This window comes from Chrysemys picta, chromosome 8 (assembly GCF_011386835.1).
Source record: "Chrysemys picta bellii isolate R12L10 chromosome 8, ASM1138683v2, whole genome shotgun sequence".
Lineage (NCBI taxonomy): Eukaryota > Metazoa > Chordata > Testudines > Emydidae > Chrysemys > Chrysemys picta.
The window spans coordinates 96,726,949-96,741,429 of NC_088798.1; the positions used below are offsets into that span (position 1 = coordinate 96,726,949).

At 40.3% G+C, this 14,481-nt stretch overlaps 1 protein-coding gene across 8 annotated transcripts in view; it reads left to right on the forward strand.

The window, feature by feature from the left end:
* FNIP1 (folliculin interacting protein 1) overlaps positions 1-14,481 on the forward strand; it is a 96,917-nt gene that overhangs the window by 22,137 nt on the left and 60,299 nt on the right. Inside the window, exon 1 of one of the 8 annotated variants that reach the window (XM_005297888.5) lies at positions 8,157-8,849. The exons of the other annotated variants lie outside the window; for them this stretch is intronic. Coding sequence (XP_005297945.1) covers positions 8,839-8,849 — 11 coding nt within the window. The 5' untranslated portion in view covers positions 8,157-8,838. Of the gene's footprint in view, positions 1-8,156; positions 8,850-14,481 lie in introns of those variants that run through there. 8 annotated transcript variants of the gene reach the window in all.

Below are 14,481 nucleotides of genomic sequence, written 5' to 3' on the forward strand. Positions count from 1 at the left end.
TGGGCTGTGGGGCCGTAAAATTGTGGTGTAGATGTTTGGGGTTGGGCTGGAGCACAAGTTCTGGGACCCTGCAAGAGAGGAGGGTCCCAGAGCCCAGGCTCGGGCCTGAGCCTGAATGTCTACCCTGTAGTGTTACAGCCCTGCAGCCCAAACCAGGTGACACAGGCCAACTGCGGGTGTTCATTTGCTGTGTAGACATACCCTGTTTGTCTTGTGCAAAGCCAAGAGCCTGGCTCTTAACAAATGACAAAGAATCACTGGAAGTGATGAGATGACAAGTGTTGGCCATAATTTATTTTCAATAGTGTTAGAAGTTCATTGGCTAATATGCAATATGAGTGTATAGGAACATCACCATAAATAGTTTATAAGTGTACTGTATTTCATTCTTTATATCTTAATTTGTTACACTTGTTTAGATAATCAACACCTGTGTTTAGCTTGCAGTTGTTCCTGTGTAACTGAGACTGAATTTTTGGTGCATTCCAAAGACCTTGATTTGGCAAAGTGTTTAAATGTGTGCCTTACTTTCAGCCCCAAATACCGTATTTCCATTGATTTCAGTAAGACTACTCACATGCTTAGAGTTAGGCACATGTTTAAATAGCTTGCTGAATTAGGGCCTAATATTTGTAAAGGAACCTTTATGATTAGAGGAAGGATAAGGCCACAAGTGTCTAAAAATGTTACTATTGAAATAAATTATCTAGTAAAGATTCAAGGTTGTATATAAAGATCCCATGCAGTATTTTTCCCATGGAAATAAGCTGTAGGTATCTAACACATCCAAATGAAATAAAATATAGTCTGTGGAAAAATCACTCGTTCACCTTACTTAATGTTAGTTTTATATGAATATTTTTATAAATGATCCAATAACATAATGAGTTAACATACACTGAGTAACAATGAAATGCTGTGTCAAATAACTGTGAAATCAGATTTTACATTGAAAGTGTTAAAGTATTTTAAGTGTCAATATGTCAGGTTTTAGTTCAAGTAAATACATGTAGATTAATTTCCTCAACTTTTCCTACTGTAAATATCCACACCGTTTGTAAATTGGTTTACATTATAATGAAAATTGATTTTTTTTTTAAAAAAGAATTCGTTGCTATAGGAGCTAGACCCAGTACAAAAAAGCTGTTTGGCAAAAGGAAACCTGAGAAATACTGCTGTGGCCAGGATCGTATCCTAGGAAAGTTGCTCATACGCTTAAAATAAAATAAATGCTTCATATCCTGAAACAACTCAGACCTGAATCACCAGAGGAAAGGGCCTGCTCTCAGAGAGTTCTACCTACATTCCTTGCAAGGTTCAGTCTAAAAAATTTAAGAATAAGAATATCTCAGCTGGTCTTAACTTCAGTGATGGGGATAAAATGAATAGGGGTCTCTGGAGCATCCAATTCCCAGGCCATTCAAATGTTTGCTTCTTAGCAAAAGGTTGAAGTGATTTGGAGATTGGCTTATATGTAAAGAAATGTCCATTTTGCCTGTCAGAACTGGATGTCCCCTCTGTACTTTGCTAATATAGAAACTGGCAGAACAGGCATGACCATTTCTTTGGTGTTAGGGCTTGCATCCTTATTTGCTTGCGTCTCATTCGTATCTCATGACTGAATGAATCAACACATAATTAAGTGGTCACATGAGGGATGGAGTAAAATGTTACTCATACCCTGATCATTGTGAATCTTTGGAGGATCACTGCTGACGTCTGTCTTCTTCCTTGTCCGAGAAATCCTGAATCACAACCAAATACTTTTTTTCTCCAGGATAATAGATTGAATAAACTGCAGGAGAATCTACACTCTAAGAATGATACATGGGGTGGGGTGACAGAGGGGAATGGACAGAGCTGTTGGAGTGGTTGAGTTTACACATGTGTTTTCAAGACATCGGAGGACTTTTAAAAGATATCGGTCCTTTTGCCCCCACAAACTCCCTTTGATTCCAGCTGTGGATGCAATTGGTGGCCAAGGTATGCAGGATGAGACATTCAGGCTGGTTTGGCATTTGTGGGTGAAAAATAACTAATAGCCTATTTTAACTTTGATTTTTTTTTTTAATTGCATCAAGTTACAGAGGCTCTGTCGCAATCGCTTTCCAAGTCCGGCTGGCACATACTTGTCTGGAGATTTATTGGGTTCTCAATTATCGCCTAGTCACAAGTGCGGCCACCTTAATCAATTATATGGACGTGGACTATGGCCAAAGAATGCTCAAATCCCCACACTACATGTTCAAGCCATATCGGTTTCACAAGCAAGGCAGTATTTTTCCCTTATAAGATTTGGGAAACAAACCCTGCAGTACGTTTTTAAAATATATAAACAGGTTGCTTCATTGATGCTGGCAACCTCTGTCATATACTGGGCTCCAGAGCAGCATGTGTGGATCTTCTGGGGTGGTCATTGGGAACTAGGGTTGTCAGGTGTCCAGTTTTCGGTTTTGTGCCATTAGATAGTTGGCAACCCTATTGGGAACTTCAGTCTGCATGAGACTGGCTTGCCCGCCCTCATCCCCTAGAGCTGGAGTCTTTTCTCACACAGTAGTTGCAGGATGCAGATGTCCACCAGGGGTCATCTGTGTATCCCCTGAGCTGGACAGCAGTCCTGTTGAACAGGAGTTTGTTGGTTATGGTCTGTTTGGGTTACAAAGCAGTGCCTGGCTGCTGGCTTTGGGGAAATCTGTTCTGCTGGCCAACAAGTTACAGACCAGAGTGGCCTGGCATGCAGTTTGCTAGAATCAGCACAGCAAATCAGTGATGTTCCAAATACTGTATCATAGCAGCTGCAGTATTGTAAACTCCATGCATTCAACAATCATGAGATTTTAAAAATACAACATTTATTTTTTGAGCCTTTGTCAAGCTTTTCTCTGCAACAATGAGGGCTGGGTACTTTTTTTCTTTTTAAATGAAAGCTGAGATTGTCCTGTGATCACCTGACTACCGGAGCTGGGGCTTTAAGAAAAACACCAAATATTGTGAGATTCACAATAAAATTATGAGAGTTGGCGGTACTGATTTGAGGTGGGTAGTTGTCAGGTAGAGCAATGGCAGAGAACGTCCCCTTGTGAGGAGGGAGTTCCTATCCATCTCTCTTTCCGTATTGCTGAGATGAGTTCTTGCATTCCAGGGTGGACTGGCTGAGCTGTAGCTGGAGACAAAGGGGAATGGAAAAAAATACAGTCAGCTTGGTTTGCTGCAAAGGGGGAATTCTTCAGGCAGACGTGACAGTTTCCCAGTCATTCTGTCATTTCCAGAGCCCTTGAGTTCTGGGAATAGACACATGCACCCTTACAGGAGAAAAGAGATGTTTTCATTTAATGCTCTTCTATCAATTGACCAGAAGGGAAGGAGGAAAACATGGTGCAACTGGTGACCTTTGTTTGGATCCCAATGATATCACCTTCATGTCTTGTGTAAAAAGCAGGGATCCCATATTGCGCCTGGTCTGCTGCCACCAGGCCAGCCCAGCAAGGTGTTTTGATATTAAGAGTGTGGATATATGCTGTATAGGTACTTTAGTGTTTATAGGTTATGGATAGTTCTATCCATAATCTTTTATAATTGGTCCTTTTGTTAGAAAGGTGCATGACCGTTTAATAAAATATTTACTTTTTTCTTGATATAGAAGCAGATGATAGGCAGGATCCTAAGCTGGTGTAAATCAACATCGCTCCGTGGAAGTAATAGCAGCGTTGCCAGCTCTCACAAGTTTTATCAAGAGTCTTACAATACTTTTTTCTTAAAGCTCTGGCTCCTGGAGGCGCATTTTTATATGAGTGCCAGATTTAATTGATTTAAAAAAACCCTTTTCTAGCCTTCTTGCAGAGAAAAGCGAGAACATGACTCCCAAAGGCTCAAAAACCAGAAGGGAAATAAAAAGAACCCAAAGTGTATTATTGTTTTTAAAATCTCATGATTCTGAAGGTAATTTTGTTATTTTGGGGGCCTGATTCATGATTATTGAATGCTGGATATTGACAATTCTGTGATGGAATTTGGCTGATTTATAGCCGATGAGAAGCTGGCCCACACACCTTCCGATTCAGTGGCAGCAGAGAGCTTGTATTCAGACTCTCTTCTATTGATAGTAAATGTTTTCATATCTTCACAGTGAGCCCTTTTTGAGTTCTTTGATGTATTGGACATATATATGACCTCCAAAATTTAAAATGCTAATTCACCATTTATTCATGTAAGAAATGGACTTAGCAAGTCATAAACTTAAGCTAGTAACCTTGTTTTTGTTCAAGTACCTTGAGTTGCATTGAGACTGCTTCGTGTCCTGCACTGTGAAACAGCCAAAATTAGGTTTTCATATTAATAATTCACGGTGTTGGGAACTTGCAGGAAAGGTTGATGCTAGTTTTAGTGGGGGAAATCCGACGTATTGTGTGCAAGGTAATTTTATGTAGAAGGTAAATGCAGATGCTTCACCACTGAATGTTAGGTTGTCTTTAAGACTGTGAAGAAGGGATGGAAGACAGAAGCAGAAGTTTTGAACATGGGTTTAAGGATCAAAGAAAACATTGCCAGAATTGCACAGAAAAAAATCAACACATTAAAAAAGCCTTCCTTTCCAGACAAGAGAATTTCATTTGCTTTTTAAATATATGACCTAAGTGAAGACCAGTTCATGTTCCCCACTCTATTACAATAACTATTTGTATCTATCGGGAGTGATTTGTATTGGGATTTTTTCCCAAAACTTTCCATTAAATACACACAACACTAAACTATTTACTCTTTATTTTTTCATAGCTACAGGGAGAGATTATTCAGCTCTCTGATTACCCGGGAGTGCACAATAAAATAACTGTTCGGCAGGGGAAAAAATGCCCTGTTGTCTTGCAGTACCAGTTGGTATTATGTAGGTTTGTTTGGTGTCTCATGTCTTATTTATAGGAGATGGCAGTTGGAAACTGGATACAAAACAAACACCAGTGTTCCAGTGTAGCTTAACTATGCATCAGATTCTTCCTCTGATCGTTTATTTTTACTTTAGGCATCTTTGCTTTCTTAATTTTTCATGTAGTTTTTAAAGGGGGACAGCCGTCCTGCTCAAGCTCAAACATTTACCATGTGAAAAGGAAGGTTAATCTCATGTGGCATTGCCCAAGGACTCTTTGTGTCAGATTTTTATTTAGGGTCAAGCCCCTTTACACTGTCAAAAAAGTAATTACTCCAACTTGAAGTCGTCTTGACTTGGTGTCAGCACCATGTGTAAAGGGTTTGCAGGATTCGGTCCTACGTTAAAACTTTGTTATTATATACACCTCTACCCCAATATAACACTGTCCTCGGGAGCCAAAAAATCTTACCGCGTTATAGGTGAAACCGCGTTATATCCAACTTGCTTTGATGCGCCGGAGTGTGCAGCCCCGCCCTCCCGGAGCACTGCTTTACTGTGTTATATCCGAATTTGTGTTATATCAGGTCGCGTTATATCGGGGTAGAGGTGTATATAAAAGCATTTCTCATTGGAAACCATAGGGTCTAGTTTTCTTTAAGGAAGATAAATCTGGGGGGCCTAAGCAGGTTGACAGGATCTATGATTCTATGATCTTCTTAAAAATTTCTCTAGATTGGTAGAAAATGCAGCTCTTTCAGTTATCTTGCTGAAGAAATATAGGTTGCTTTCCTTCTTCCTCATTCTTTAAATTTTCACACTTTAAGCTGCTGGGAAGGCCTGGATTCATATACATATTGATATTTAAGCCCCTAAAAAACCAGCCTGATTTTTCAGAGGTGCTGAGCATCTGTATCCACCGTTGAAGTCAATGAGAAAACATTGGCTTAAATGGGAAATGAAGCAACTTTCTCTGAACTACAATATTTTTAGAAGTCCTTTTTCATGGAGGCACCCGTCAGTAATAGAAGCTGCAACTCTATCACAAAATTAATTACATGCTAATAGCACAGGGAAGACGACACAACTGTATGTGGGAAATAACCAATAGTGTAATTAGATCTACTTTACTAACTCAGGGCCCGATCTTGTGCTCCTTATGGGACCAGAAACTCGCATGGTCCTAAGGTGAAGTGGGGCCCTGTTGCTACCCATATATCTCTGTGGAACAGGATGTGTCTCGGGGAGCCATACAGGAGGAGGTGGACTGTTTTTTTGTATGCATGCATCATGGTGGTCATGTTTCTAACTTATCCCATGGCCTTCCTGAAACGTACAGAGTATTGTCGGTAGAGGATGCGGCAGTTGTTGCTGTCTGTCTACAATTATGAGGTTTGACTTCACGTAGCACATCTTGAGTGATATCCATTCAGATTTTTTCCTGCTCACTTGTTAGTCTGTGGCTGTGTCCTCTTTCAAAGCTCATCTTTTTAATGTGCATCAAGTTACTGTGAGATAATATGGAAACTTCAGGCGTTACTCCTGTAAATAAATGTTTACATAATACATTGGGCTCAGCTCCTCACTGCTGCATCCCTAGGAAAAAGGTCACTTTTGACATCATTGACTTTTATAGAGAGCAGCGCATACAGAGCGCGTCACGTAGATGGTTTTCGAGCAATTTTATTCTAGCAAGAGCTAGTTACTGTATTATTGGCTGTGCCTCTTGGTAAGCAAGAAGATAACTCAGGGTCAAATGTTATCATTTATAATTCCCATGGAAAGGGAGTTGAGAGTATGAAAGGCAGAATCTGGGTTTAAGGCACCAATCCCGCCAACAATTTCTCACATGATTAGCTTTACTCATTTGAGTAGTTCTGCTGATTCCATTGGGATTACTCACTAGTTAAGTGTTAAGTCAAACATATGCCTAACCATTTGCAGGATCAGAGTTTTGGTCCTTAATTTTGTCACTGTAATGAGTACAAGAGATTGTAGTTCTGGATGTTATATTGAGTTTCTACTTCTAGTATATATTTCCTGCTCCCATTACAAGGGATCAAAAAGACACCACTCAGGTAGAGTTTTGAGGTGAAATCCTGGCTCCACTGAAGCCAGTGGAATTTTTGCAATTGACTTTAGTGGAGCCAGGAATTCACCCCTATGTCCTAACATTCTGCGTGTTCCACAGGGGTATCTGTTTGTACAGGAACTCTGTGTTCTTCAATGGAATTCACCCTGGAAGGTAGGAAATCCTCTGCAGGACAGGCTCCAGGAATGAAGTTTATGAAGCTATGTATTAGCTCATTCTGCTTCTCTGAAATGAAGGGATTAGCATTAGCAGTGAATTTTGCGATGGGGGAGATGCTGCAGAAAATCCTAATGTTGGAAAACTAATTCTGATAACTCCCTGGGTATCCTAGGTGCTAGCTAAACCCTTAAGTCTCCAGATAGAGAGTAAAATTTAAAGTGGGGCTCCTCCCAAATTTTTAAGGGTGGTCCCCACTGTGTGTTAATTTTCTACCTCTGCATATTTCCTTATTTCTACACACACACACACACACACACACACACACACACACACACACACACACACACAATTTTACACCTTTTGTTGCATGCTGAACCTTTCTGGATGTTTCACTGTCCACCCAATTCCAAAGATTTTGGCACAAATCCTGTAAACACTGAGCTTTTTGCTCTTGTGATGGTATTACCAAACAGCTTCCTTCTATGGCCAGGGGTTACCCCAAGAACAGTTATGAAACCTTGTTTACAGCTCTGAAGCTGGTCAGGATTTCTTAGCAGGTCTTATTACACATCTCCTGTTTCTAAACGGTATATTGCCATCCAATTGTCTTGACTGTTCCTGATTACTTGTAATCTTAATGAGCCTCTATAGAGCATACAGTGCCTTCTTTGTTCCTGTTGGAGATTGATGGTGGGGAAGGATGGAGGTTGCTGGAAAACATAAAATGTTTCTGTTTTCACTTAGCATGAAATATACTTAAGTTCTGCACTATAACTATGTATCAACAATCCAAACCTGTGCAATAAATGTGAGTAATTGTAGGCATCATTTTTGGATTTCCAGTATAAAGCAGGCACCCTACACTGTTTAAACCTTTAAAGGCCTTATTTTAATAGTGAATCGAAGGCAGAGCTGGGATGAATCTAAGGCAGAGCTGGGATTGGCTGGCAGGCTCATTGCAGATCCAGGTGGCATATACTGACAGCTCTGGGTCACATGATGGCTATTAGTGCTTGCTTTTCCACTCGCCTGGCTCAGCCTGTCAGCCAGGGTTGGACTGGAGCATCCTGCAGCTTCCAAGAATGTCAAGGGGGAGGTGTCTGAGAGCAAGCTGCTTTGTTTTTCTCCCCTCTTCTTCGATCAGTCTGAATTCCTGACAAATGTGGATCGTGGGGGCTTAGAACTGCAGCCACAGTTGCCAGGGGATTCTGGTCATGAGGCTCAACCTATATTGGATTCGCTAAAGAAGAAGGATAGATTTAAACTGGCATGTACAGCCTACGTTGACTGCCAAAGCAGCACTTAGCTATCAAATGAATTAGACTGATCTTCTCTCCTCCGCAGTAATACACTCGAGGAACTGGAAAAACAGACCATGTTTACTTTAGTAAAGATCCTGGACTGGGCAGCAGAATGGAAGGACAGGAGATTGGTTATGAAACTATAGGACAGTGTAGATGGATCCTTGTGCAAAAGCCCATATTTTGCTTCAGGGATCTGCTTTCTTTAAGGCTGGTTTTATGATCCGGTTGCCAGGATTAAGCTTTTTGCATTGCAGCATGGAGAGTCTTTTGTTTGAGTTAAATTCAGACCTCTCAATATGTCACCTGACAGTCTTGTGGTTTTGGATGAATATGGCTCATTGCTATTATTAACCTGGGTTGGCAGCTGGGCATAACAGGAGTTTATAGGGATTTTGAAAAGTGGAACTGCTTGGGGGACAAAGATGCTTCCCAGGTAGGATAAATACTCACATTATTGAAATTATTTTAACAATTTGGTTACTAAATATCTTAACGATAGATTTGCTGCCGTAACACTTTTTTTTGTAGAAATGTCATGCTTTCTAAAATACATATAGTTAATAATGCCTATAACTGTATATAGAGTGGCACTATTCTGCATTTTAAAAATACCTTAAATTAATGCCATCTGCTATAATTTTGCAAAGGCTAATGCTGATGTGCTAAAATAATGAAGTGTTGTGTTCAGTGCTAATGAATTTACTCTATAGGGACTATTCTTGCTTTTTGTGTGTTTTTTCTATATTACAGAGTGGTTTTCCAAAAGAACACATTAGGGAAAGTCTGTGTGTGTTTGTAAATCCCCTAGAAACTAAACAGGTGTTTTCTGGAATGGCATGCATTAAATATGCCCAAAAATCTGTTTTGAGGAATTGCTAGTGTTGACTTTAAATTTTTGATCGCTGGAAGTCAAGTTGTAAAGATGGTCAACGTATTTAATCCTTTTCACAAACCCTCTAGGGTATTTGTTTTCACAGACTCAAGATGATTTCAGGTTAACATGTTAATTATAATATGGTTAACCAGTCTATACTGTGTCTTTATATTCTGTGTACTTTTGCTCGGGGGCCCACAAAGAAGAACTAAGTCCGCATTTTAAAAAGGCATTTGGAGTGTATTGGCGTTTAGAGTGTGAATTAGGCATCCCAGTGAGAGCTGAATGGATAAACAGAGGCAAGTGACTAACAGGTGGGAGTTAAAAATGAAAACAAACTGAAGTTAGTGTAGGTTGCAGTTAGGGAATCAGACAGCAAGTTAGAATTTAGGAGCCAGTAAAGGTGGAAACCAGCTGAAGTTTAGGTCCCGATATACTGTACAGAGTGCAGAACGTCTGACTGCTTTCTGTGTGACCAGTGGTACAGTATGTGCACAGTGCAAGCAACTCAAGGATCCCAGAGACTGGCTATTACAGTTACTCAAAGTGAGGATTGCTAAACTGGTAGATCAATGAGACAGATTTATAGATGTGACACAAAGCTGGCATTTGCAGCCTGCAGCTGTGCCCTCCCTCCCTCCAGGGTTGGAGCACCAAGAAATGTAAAAGAGCAGACTCAGCTTTCATTTACAAGAAAAGTAAGTTTCTAGCCCTCTTCCTCCTTGCAAGCCTTGAAAATGTAACCTTTTCAAACCAATGAATGGCTAGGGTTAAAAGCTTGTCAGTGATCCTGCGTTAGAGATTATTAATGCGTCTGACGAAGTGGGTATTCACCCACGAAAGCTTATGCTCCAATACATCTGTTAGCCTTAAAGGTGTCACACGACTCTCTGTTGCTTTTTAGAGATTATTGGTTATTCCCTGACAACCATCCATAGCCACAGACCCTTGATTGCTGGAAGATTCCAGACTAAGTTCACAGCTGTAGGAGACTGTGTCGACCAGGGCATTAGGGTAAGCTCCCTCCCAATCAGCTGACACTGACTGTGACCTTTGTCAAATCTCAGAATGGTCTCTGCGGGATTGGGCCGTACATCCTAAAATCCACCAAAATGAACACACAACGCTGCAGTGGCCTGAGACCTTTTAAGGACAACTGTACCTTGCAAAACTTTTCTAAGTATTGATCCTGTAATTGCACTAGCAGTGGAATCTGTTTATCTCCTTTCTCCATCTGCAACCATAAGGCCATATTATGTCACAGAAATTTAAGTAGACCTCCCTGCTAAAAACACCATGCATGCAAAGCAGTGGTATGAACTGGATTCCTCATTCTTGGATAATTCTTTTCATTTGCATTTCTGGTGTCTCTAGCAAAAATGGCTACATTAAAACTGGAAACACTGTCAACATACCACCCATTACATACCTGATGGATTCCAAATTAGTTGTACTCTTTCAGGAAGAAGATCTATGCGTCCTGGATAGTTCAACATACATCTGTATAAGTATAGTAGCAGTCAAAACAGTGAGTGAGTTACTCAATTGTGGTGAGAAAATGCTAACGAACATGGTATGTCCTCACTGCAAGTCCTGCATTCCATTTTTTTTTCCGGTCACATCTTCTCAAAGGCATAGGAAAGGTAAAGATCCAGGAGCACACAGCAAAAATGTCTGGAGGATTGTGGAGTGGGAAGTGGTAAAGGGAAGGAAGTACTTAAGTTGACAAGGGATAAAACAAACTCAGAAGTAATAGAGATAATGTAATGAATGGTACATAGAAGGCCAATAAGGTGCTCCTGTTCACTTTCCCCCATAATAAAATAACTGAAGGGCTCTCAAAATCAATAGGCAGCACATGTACACCTAATCGAAAGAATATATATTTATGCAACTTGTAGATAAACTGTGTAACTCTTTGCTGCAGGATACTTTAAAGGCATACAGCTTAGAAAGATTTCAGAAATGGATTACACCTTTAGTCTTAGAATCTAAGCTCTTCAGGACAGGGACAAACTTTTTGTTATATGTTTGTTCAAGACTTAACATAATGGGGTCCCAGTCCTGGACTGGGGACTCTAATCACAACTGCCATACACATAATAATACTCCTCCTCTAAGAATAGCATCTGCAGGTAAATTAGTTAAAACCACAAGGGCTGTGAATCCCCATGCTTCAGAATGTAACTGATCACCAGCTGGGCCAAGAAAAAATATTTCCCCCCCAAGTACATAGCATTGTACTGCTAGCTGTGTTATGAAGCATCCGGCATTGGTCATCATCAGAGCGAGGGCACCAGTCGAGATGGACCAGAGTTCTATTCCAGTATGGCTGTTTCTATCAACATTCTAAAAAGGTGCTAACACGAAAAACATGCAGAACAGATAAGCTGCTGTAAACTATAAATATCATTTGCGTAGATGCTTTTAAAAATAGATCGAAGTGATTCATCACTGGGCAGTTTTCATACCTATGGGTAACATGATGTTGAGAACAATAATTTGACTGATAGTTTTAGCTTTCTGTTTGGAGAACTGGCCATATCTTTGTTTAAAGAGGTTTGGCTTTTTGGTAATTTAAGTTACGGGTTTCTGTTTGATTTGGTGTCTTGATTAGTTTACTCTGAATTCATTTGTACTTCCAAAAATGTTGTGTTAGTTATTAAAAAGTAACCTAGTAGTGCCCCAAGTCATTTAAACATGAAATCTTATTCAAGGTAAAATCTTTGCTAAGAGAGAAAAAACATCATTCAGGTAATTTCTTACTGTGGTGAAAAAGGTTCTGTTGATATTATAAAGAAGAACAAGGGGGCTTTGTGTGTTTCTAGTTACAAAAAAAAAAATTGAACTTTTAATGGACTGAGGGAGGATTTGTGTGTGTTGTCTCATCTATTAAATCCATAGTGCTGCAGTATAACATCATCTTAAGATCACCCTATCACCTCCAAGAGAAATATTTGTGGTAGCAACAAATGCTGTGTGTTAGAGGTGTGTGAGAAAATCCTTTATCAGAGGGAATTCAGAATGGTGACTAGTATACTGCTGAACAAATCTCAGCATTGGTGTTTTAAATAGTTTTGCAAACAAATTACATTCAATGGGATTCAAAGAGGGGAAAGGAAGAGCAAAGAGGATGTCTGACCGTTGAATTTCCATGAGTGGATGTTTTAGGAATATTACTTCTAACAAGATTTGCAAACATTTGTGACTTTTTGAAAATTACTTTATTAGTTTGGTGATTCAGCCAGGTAGTATTCTGAGACTTGCTTATGCCCCCACTTCTTACACCTTCAGTGCAGAAGCAGAAATGACCATGACATTTAAGGTGATGAAGTTAAAAATGATGCACCCAGTTGGTTGTGTTGTGTAGTATTACCCTTTGGAGAGAAGTCCATCTTTACAATCTAATTGCAGCAGGTTCGACTAATTTACTATGTGATATCTGGAAGTCTACCTGTAGAATCAAGTCATTCTTCACCATTTGGGGGCCAGGCTCCAGCACCTCATTGCTAAGGTCTAAAGAAAATGACTTAAATTTTTGAGTTGCGTTTTAAAGAATCTGTTTATTTATATAACCTTTTAAAGAGACTATTTTTCTCATATTTCCCATCTTTAAACAGCCATATTCTTTACATGATTTGCTGATTATGGATGGGATTTTCAAAAGCTCCTAAATTATTTAGGTGTGTGTGAAAATCTCACCCTATATGAATTATTATTTATTTGAGGCCTATGGAAACTACAATAATACAATCAGGACGGGTGCTCTGTGGTGCTAAATGAAATGGTCCACCCCATCTTCCTCTGTTGGTCCTTCAGTGAGGTCAGAATATGAAATCTGTGACATCACAGTCCTCTATCATGACTACAGACTGAGATTTCTTAAAATCAGCTCCACAGGAAGATCAAGTAGTAGCCGCTGGCTTATTCAGGAGAAGCGTCTCGTTAGCAAAACCAGTTGATTTTCACAGCAGTACTGGAAGGTTTTGACATGGCTTTCATTAACATGAGTAGAACATCTGAGTCTAAATCCCCTAGAATGCTGTGAAAAACCTCAACCAAATATCAATTACACTTCATAGTAAGGTACCATTTAAGAAAAGAATATATACATATAGCTATAGGAGTAGCTAAGGGAATGTATTTTCCATGAATCTTTCCTCTCACTCTCCTTCTCCCCAAAGAAAAAGTTTTCTCTGTGTATTACCATAATTTCCCCAAAGGTTGTTATGCCACACAAATGAAATTGCCAGCAATAGAGGGGCATTATACAAGGCAGTCCTTTTGCATCCTTTGAGTCTCAGGTTAAGAGCTAAATGGTTTTGACAGCCTTGCTTGGGCCCTCTATCTTACGTAGCCCCAATTATGGTAGTATCTGAGTGCCTCACCGTCTTTAATATATTGATCCTCTCAACACCCCTAATGAGGTAGAGAAGTACCATTATACCCATTTTACAAATGGGGAACAGAGGCAAAGAGCAACTAAGTGACTTGCCCAAGGTTACACAGGAAGTCTGTGGCACTGCAGGGACTTGAACCTCAAGTCTCAGACTAGTGCTCCAACCACTGAACCATCATCTTCCTGTGCAATGAAGAGAATCCCCCACACTTTGGGAATACAGATGGGCAGATCTGTAGCTGTGTAAGTTTTTCTTTTACACCAGTGACTGACTGTCCCAGAGTATTGCCCTGCAGTATTTATTTTGGGAGGGCGCACTGCATATAGCAGACAGTAGTTTGTATATTTTCTCCAGATGCTCTTTTTAGATGTCAGCCTAACAATACTTTACATCTGCTAAACAGGAGAGCAAAACTACTGTGTATCCTGTTTCCTGCTAAAATGTGTGTCTAAGCGTATGTCTACACTGCTATTAGGCACCCACTGCTGGCCTGTGCCGGCTGGTTCGGGTTTGCGGAGTTCAGGCTCTGATATCCTCCCACCTCACAGGGTCTTAGAGCCCGGGCTCCAGCCTTTGCCCGGACGTCCACACTGCAATTAAACAGCCCTGTGAGCCTGAGCCCTTTAAGCCCGAGTGAGCTGGCACAGGTCGCCCATGGGTGTCCAACTGCAGTATAGACATACCCTAACTGCTGAATGGACAGGTGTGAGTTTGAGGGGCCAGCCTCCCTCTATTTACTGTCTGTCCTATTGAACCGTCTGCTAGTACTCTTCAGTTTCTTCTGATACAGG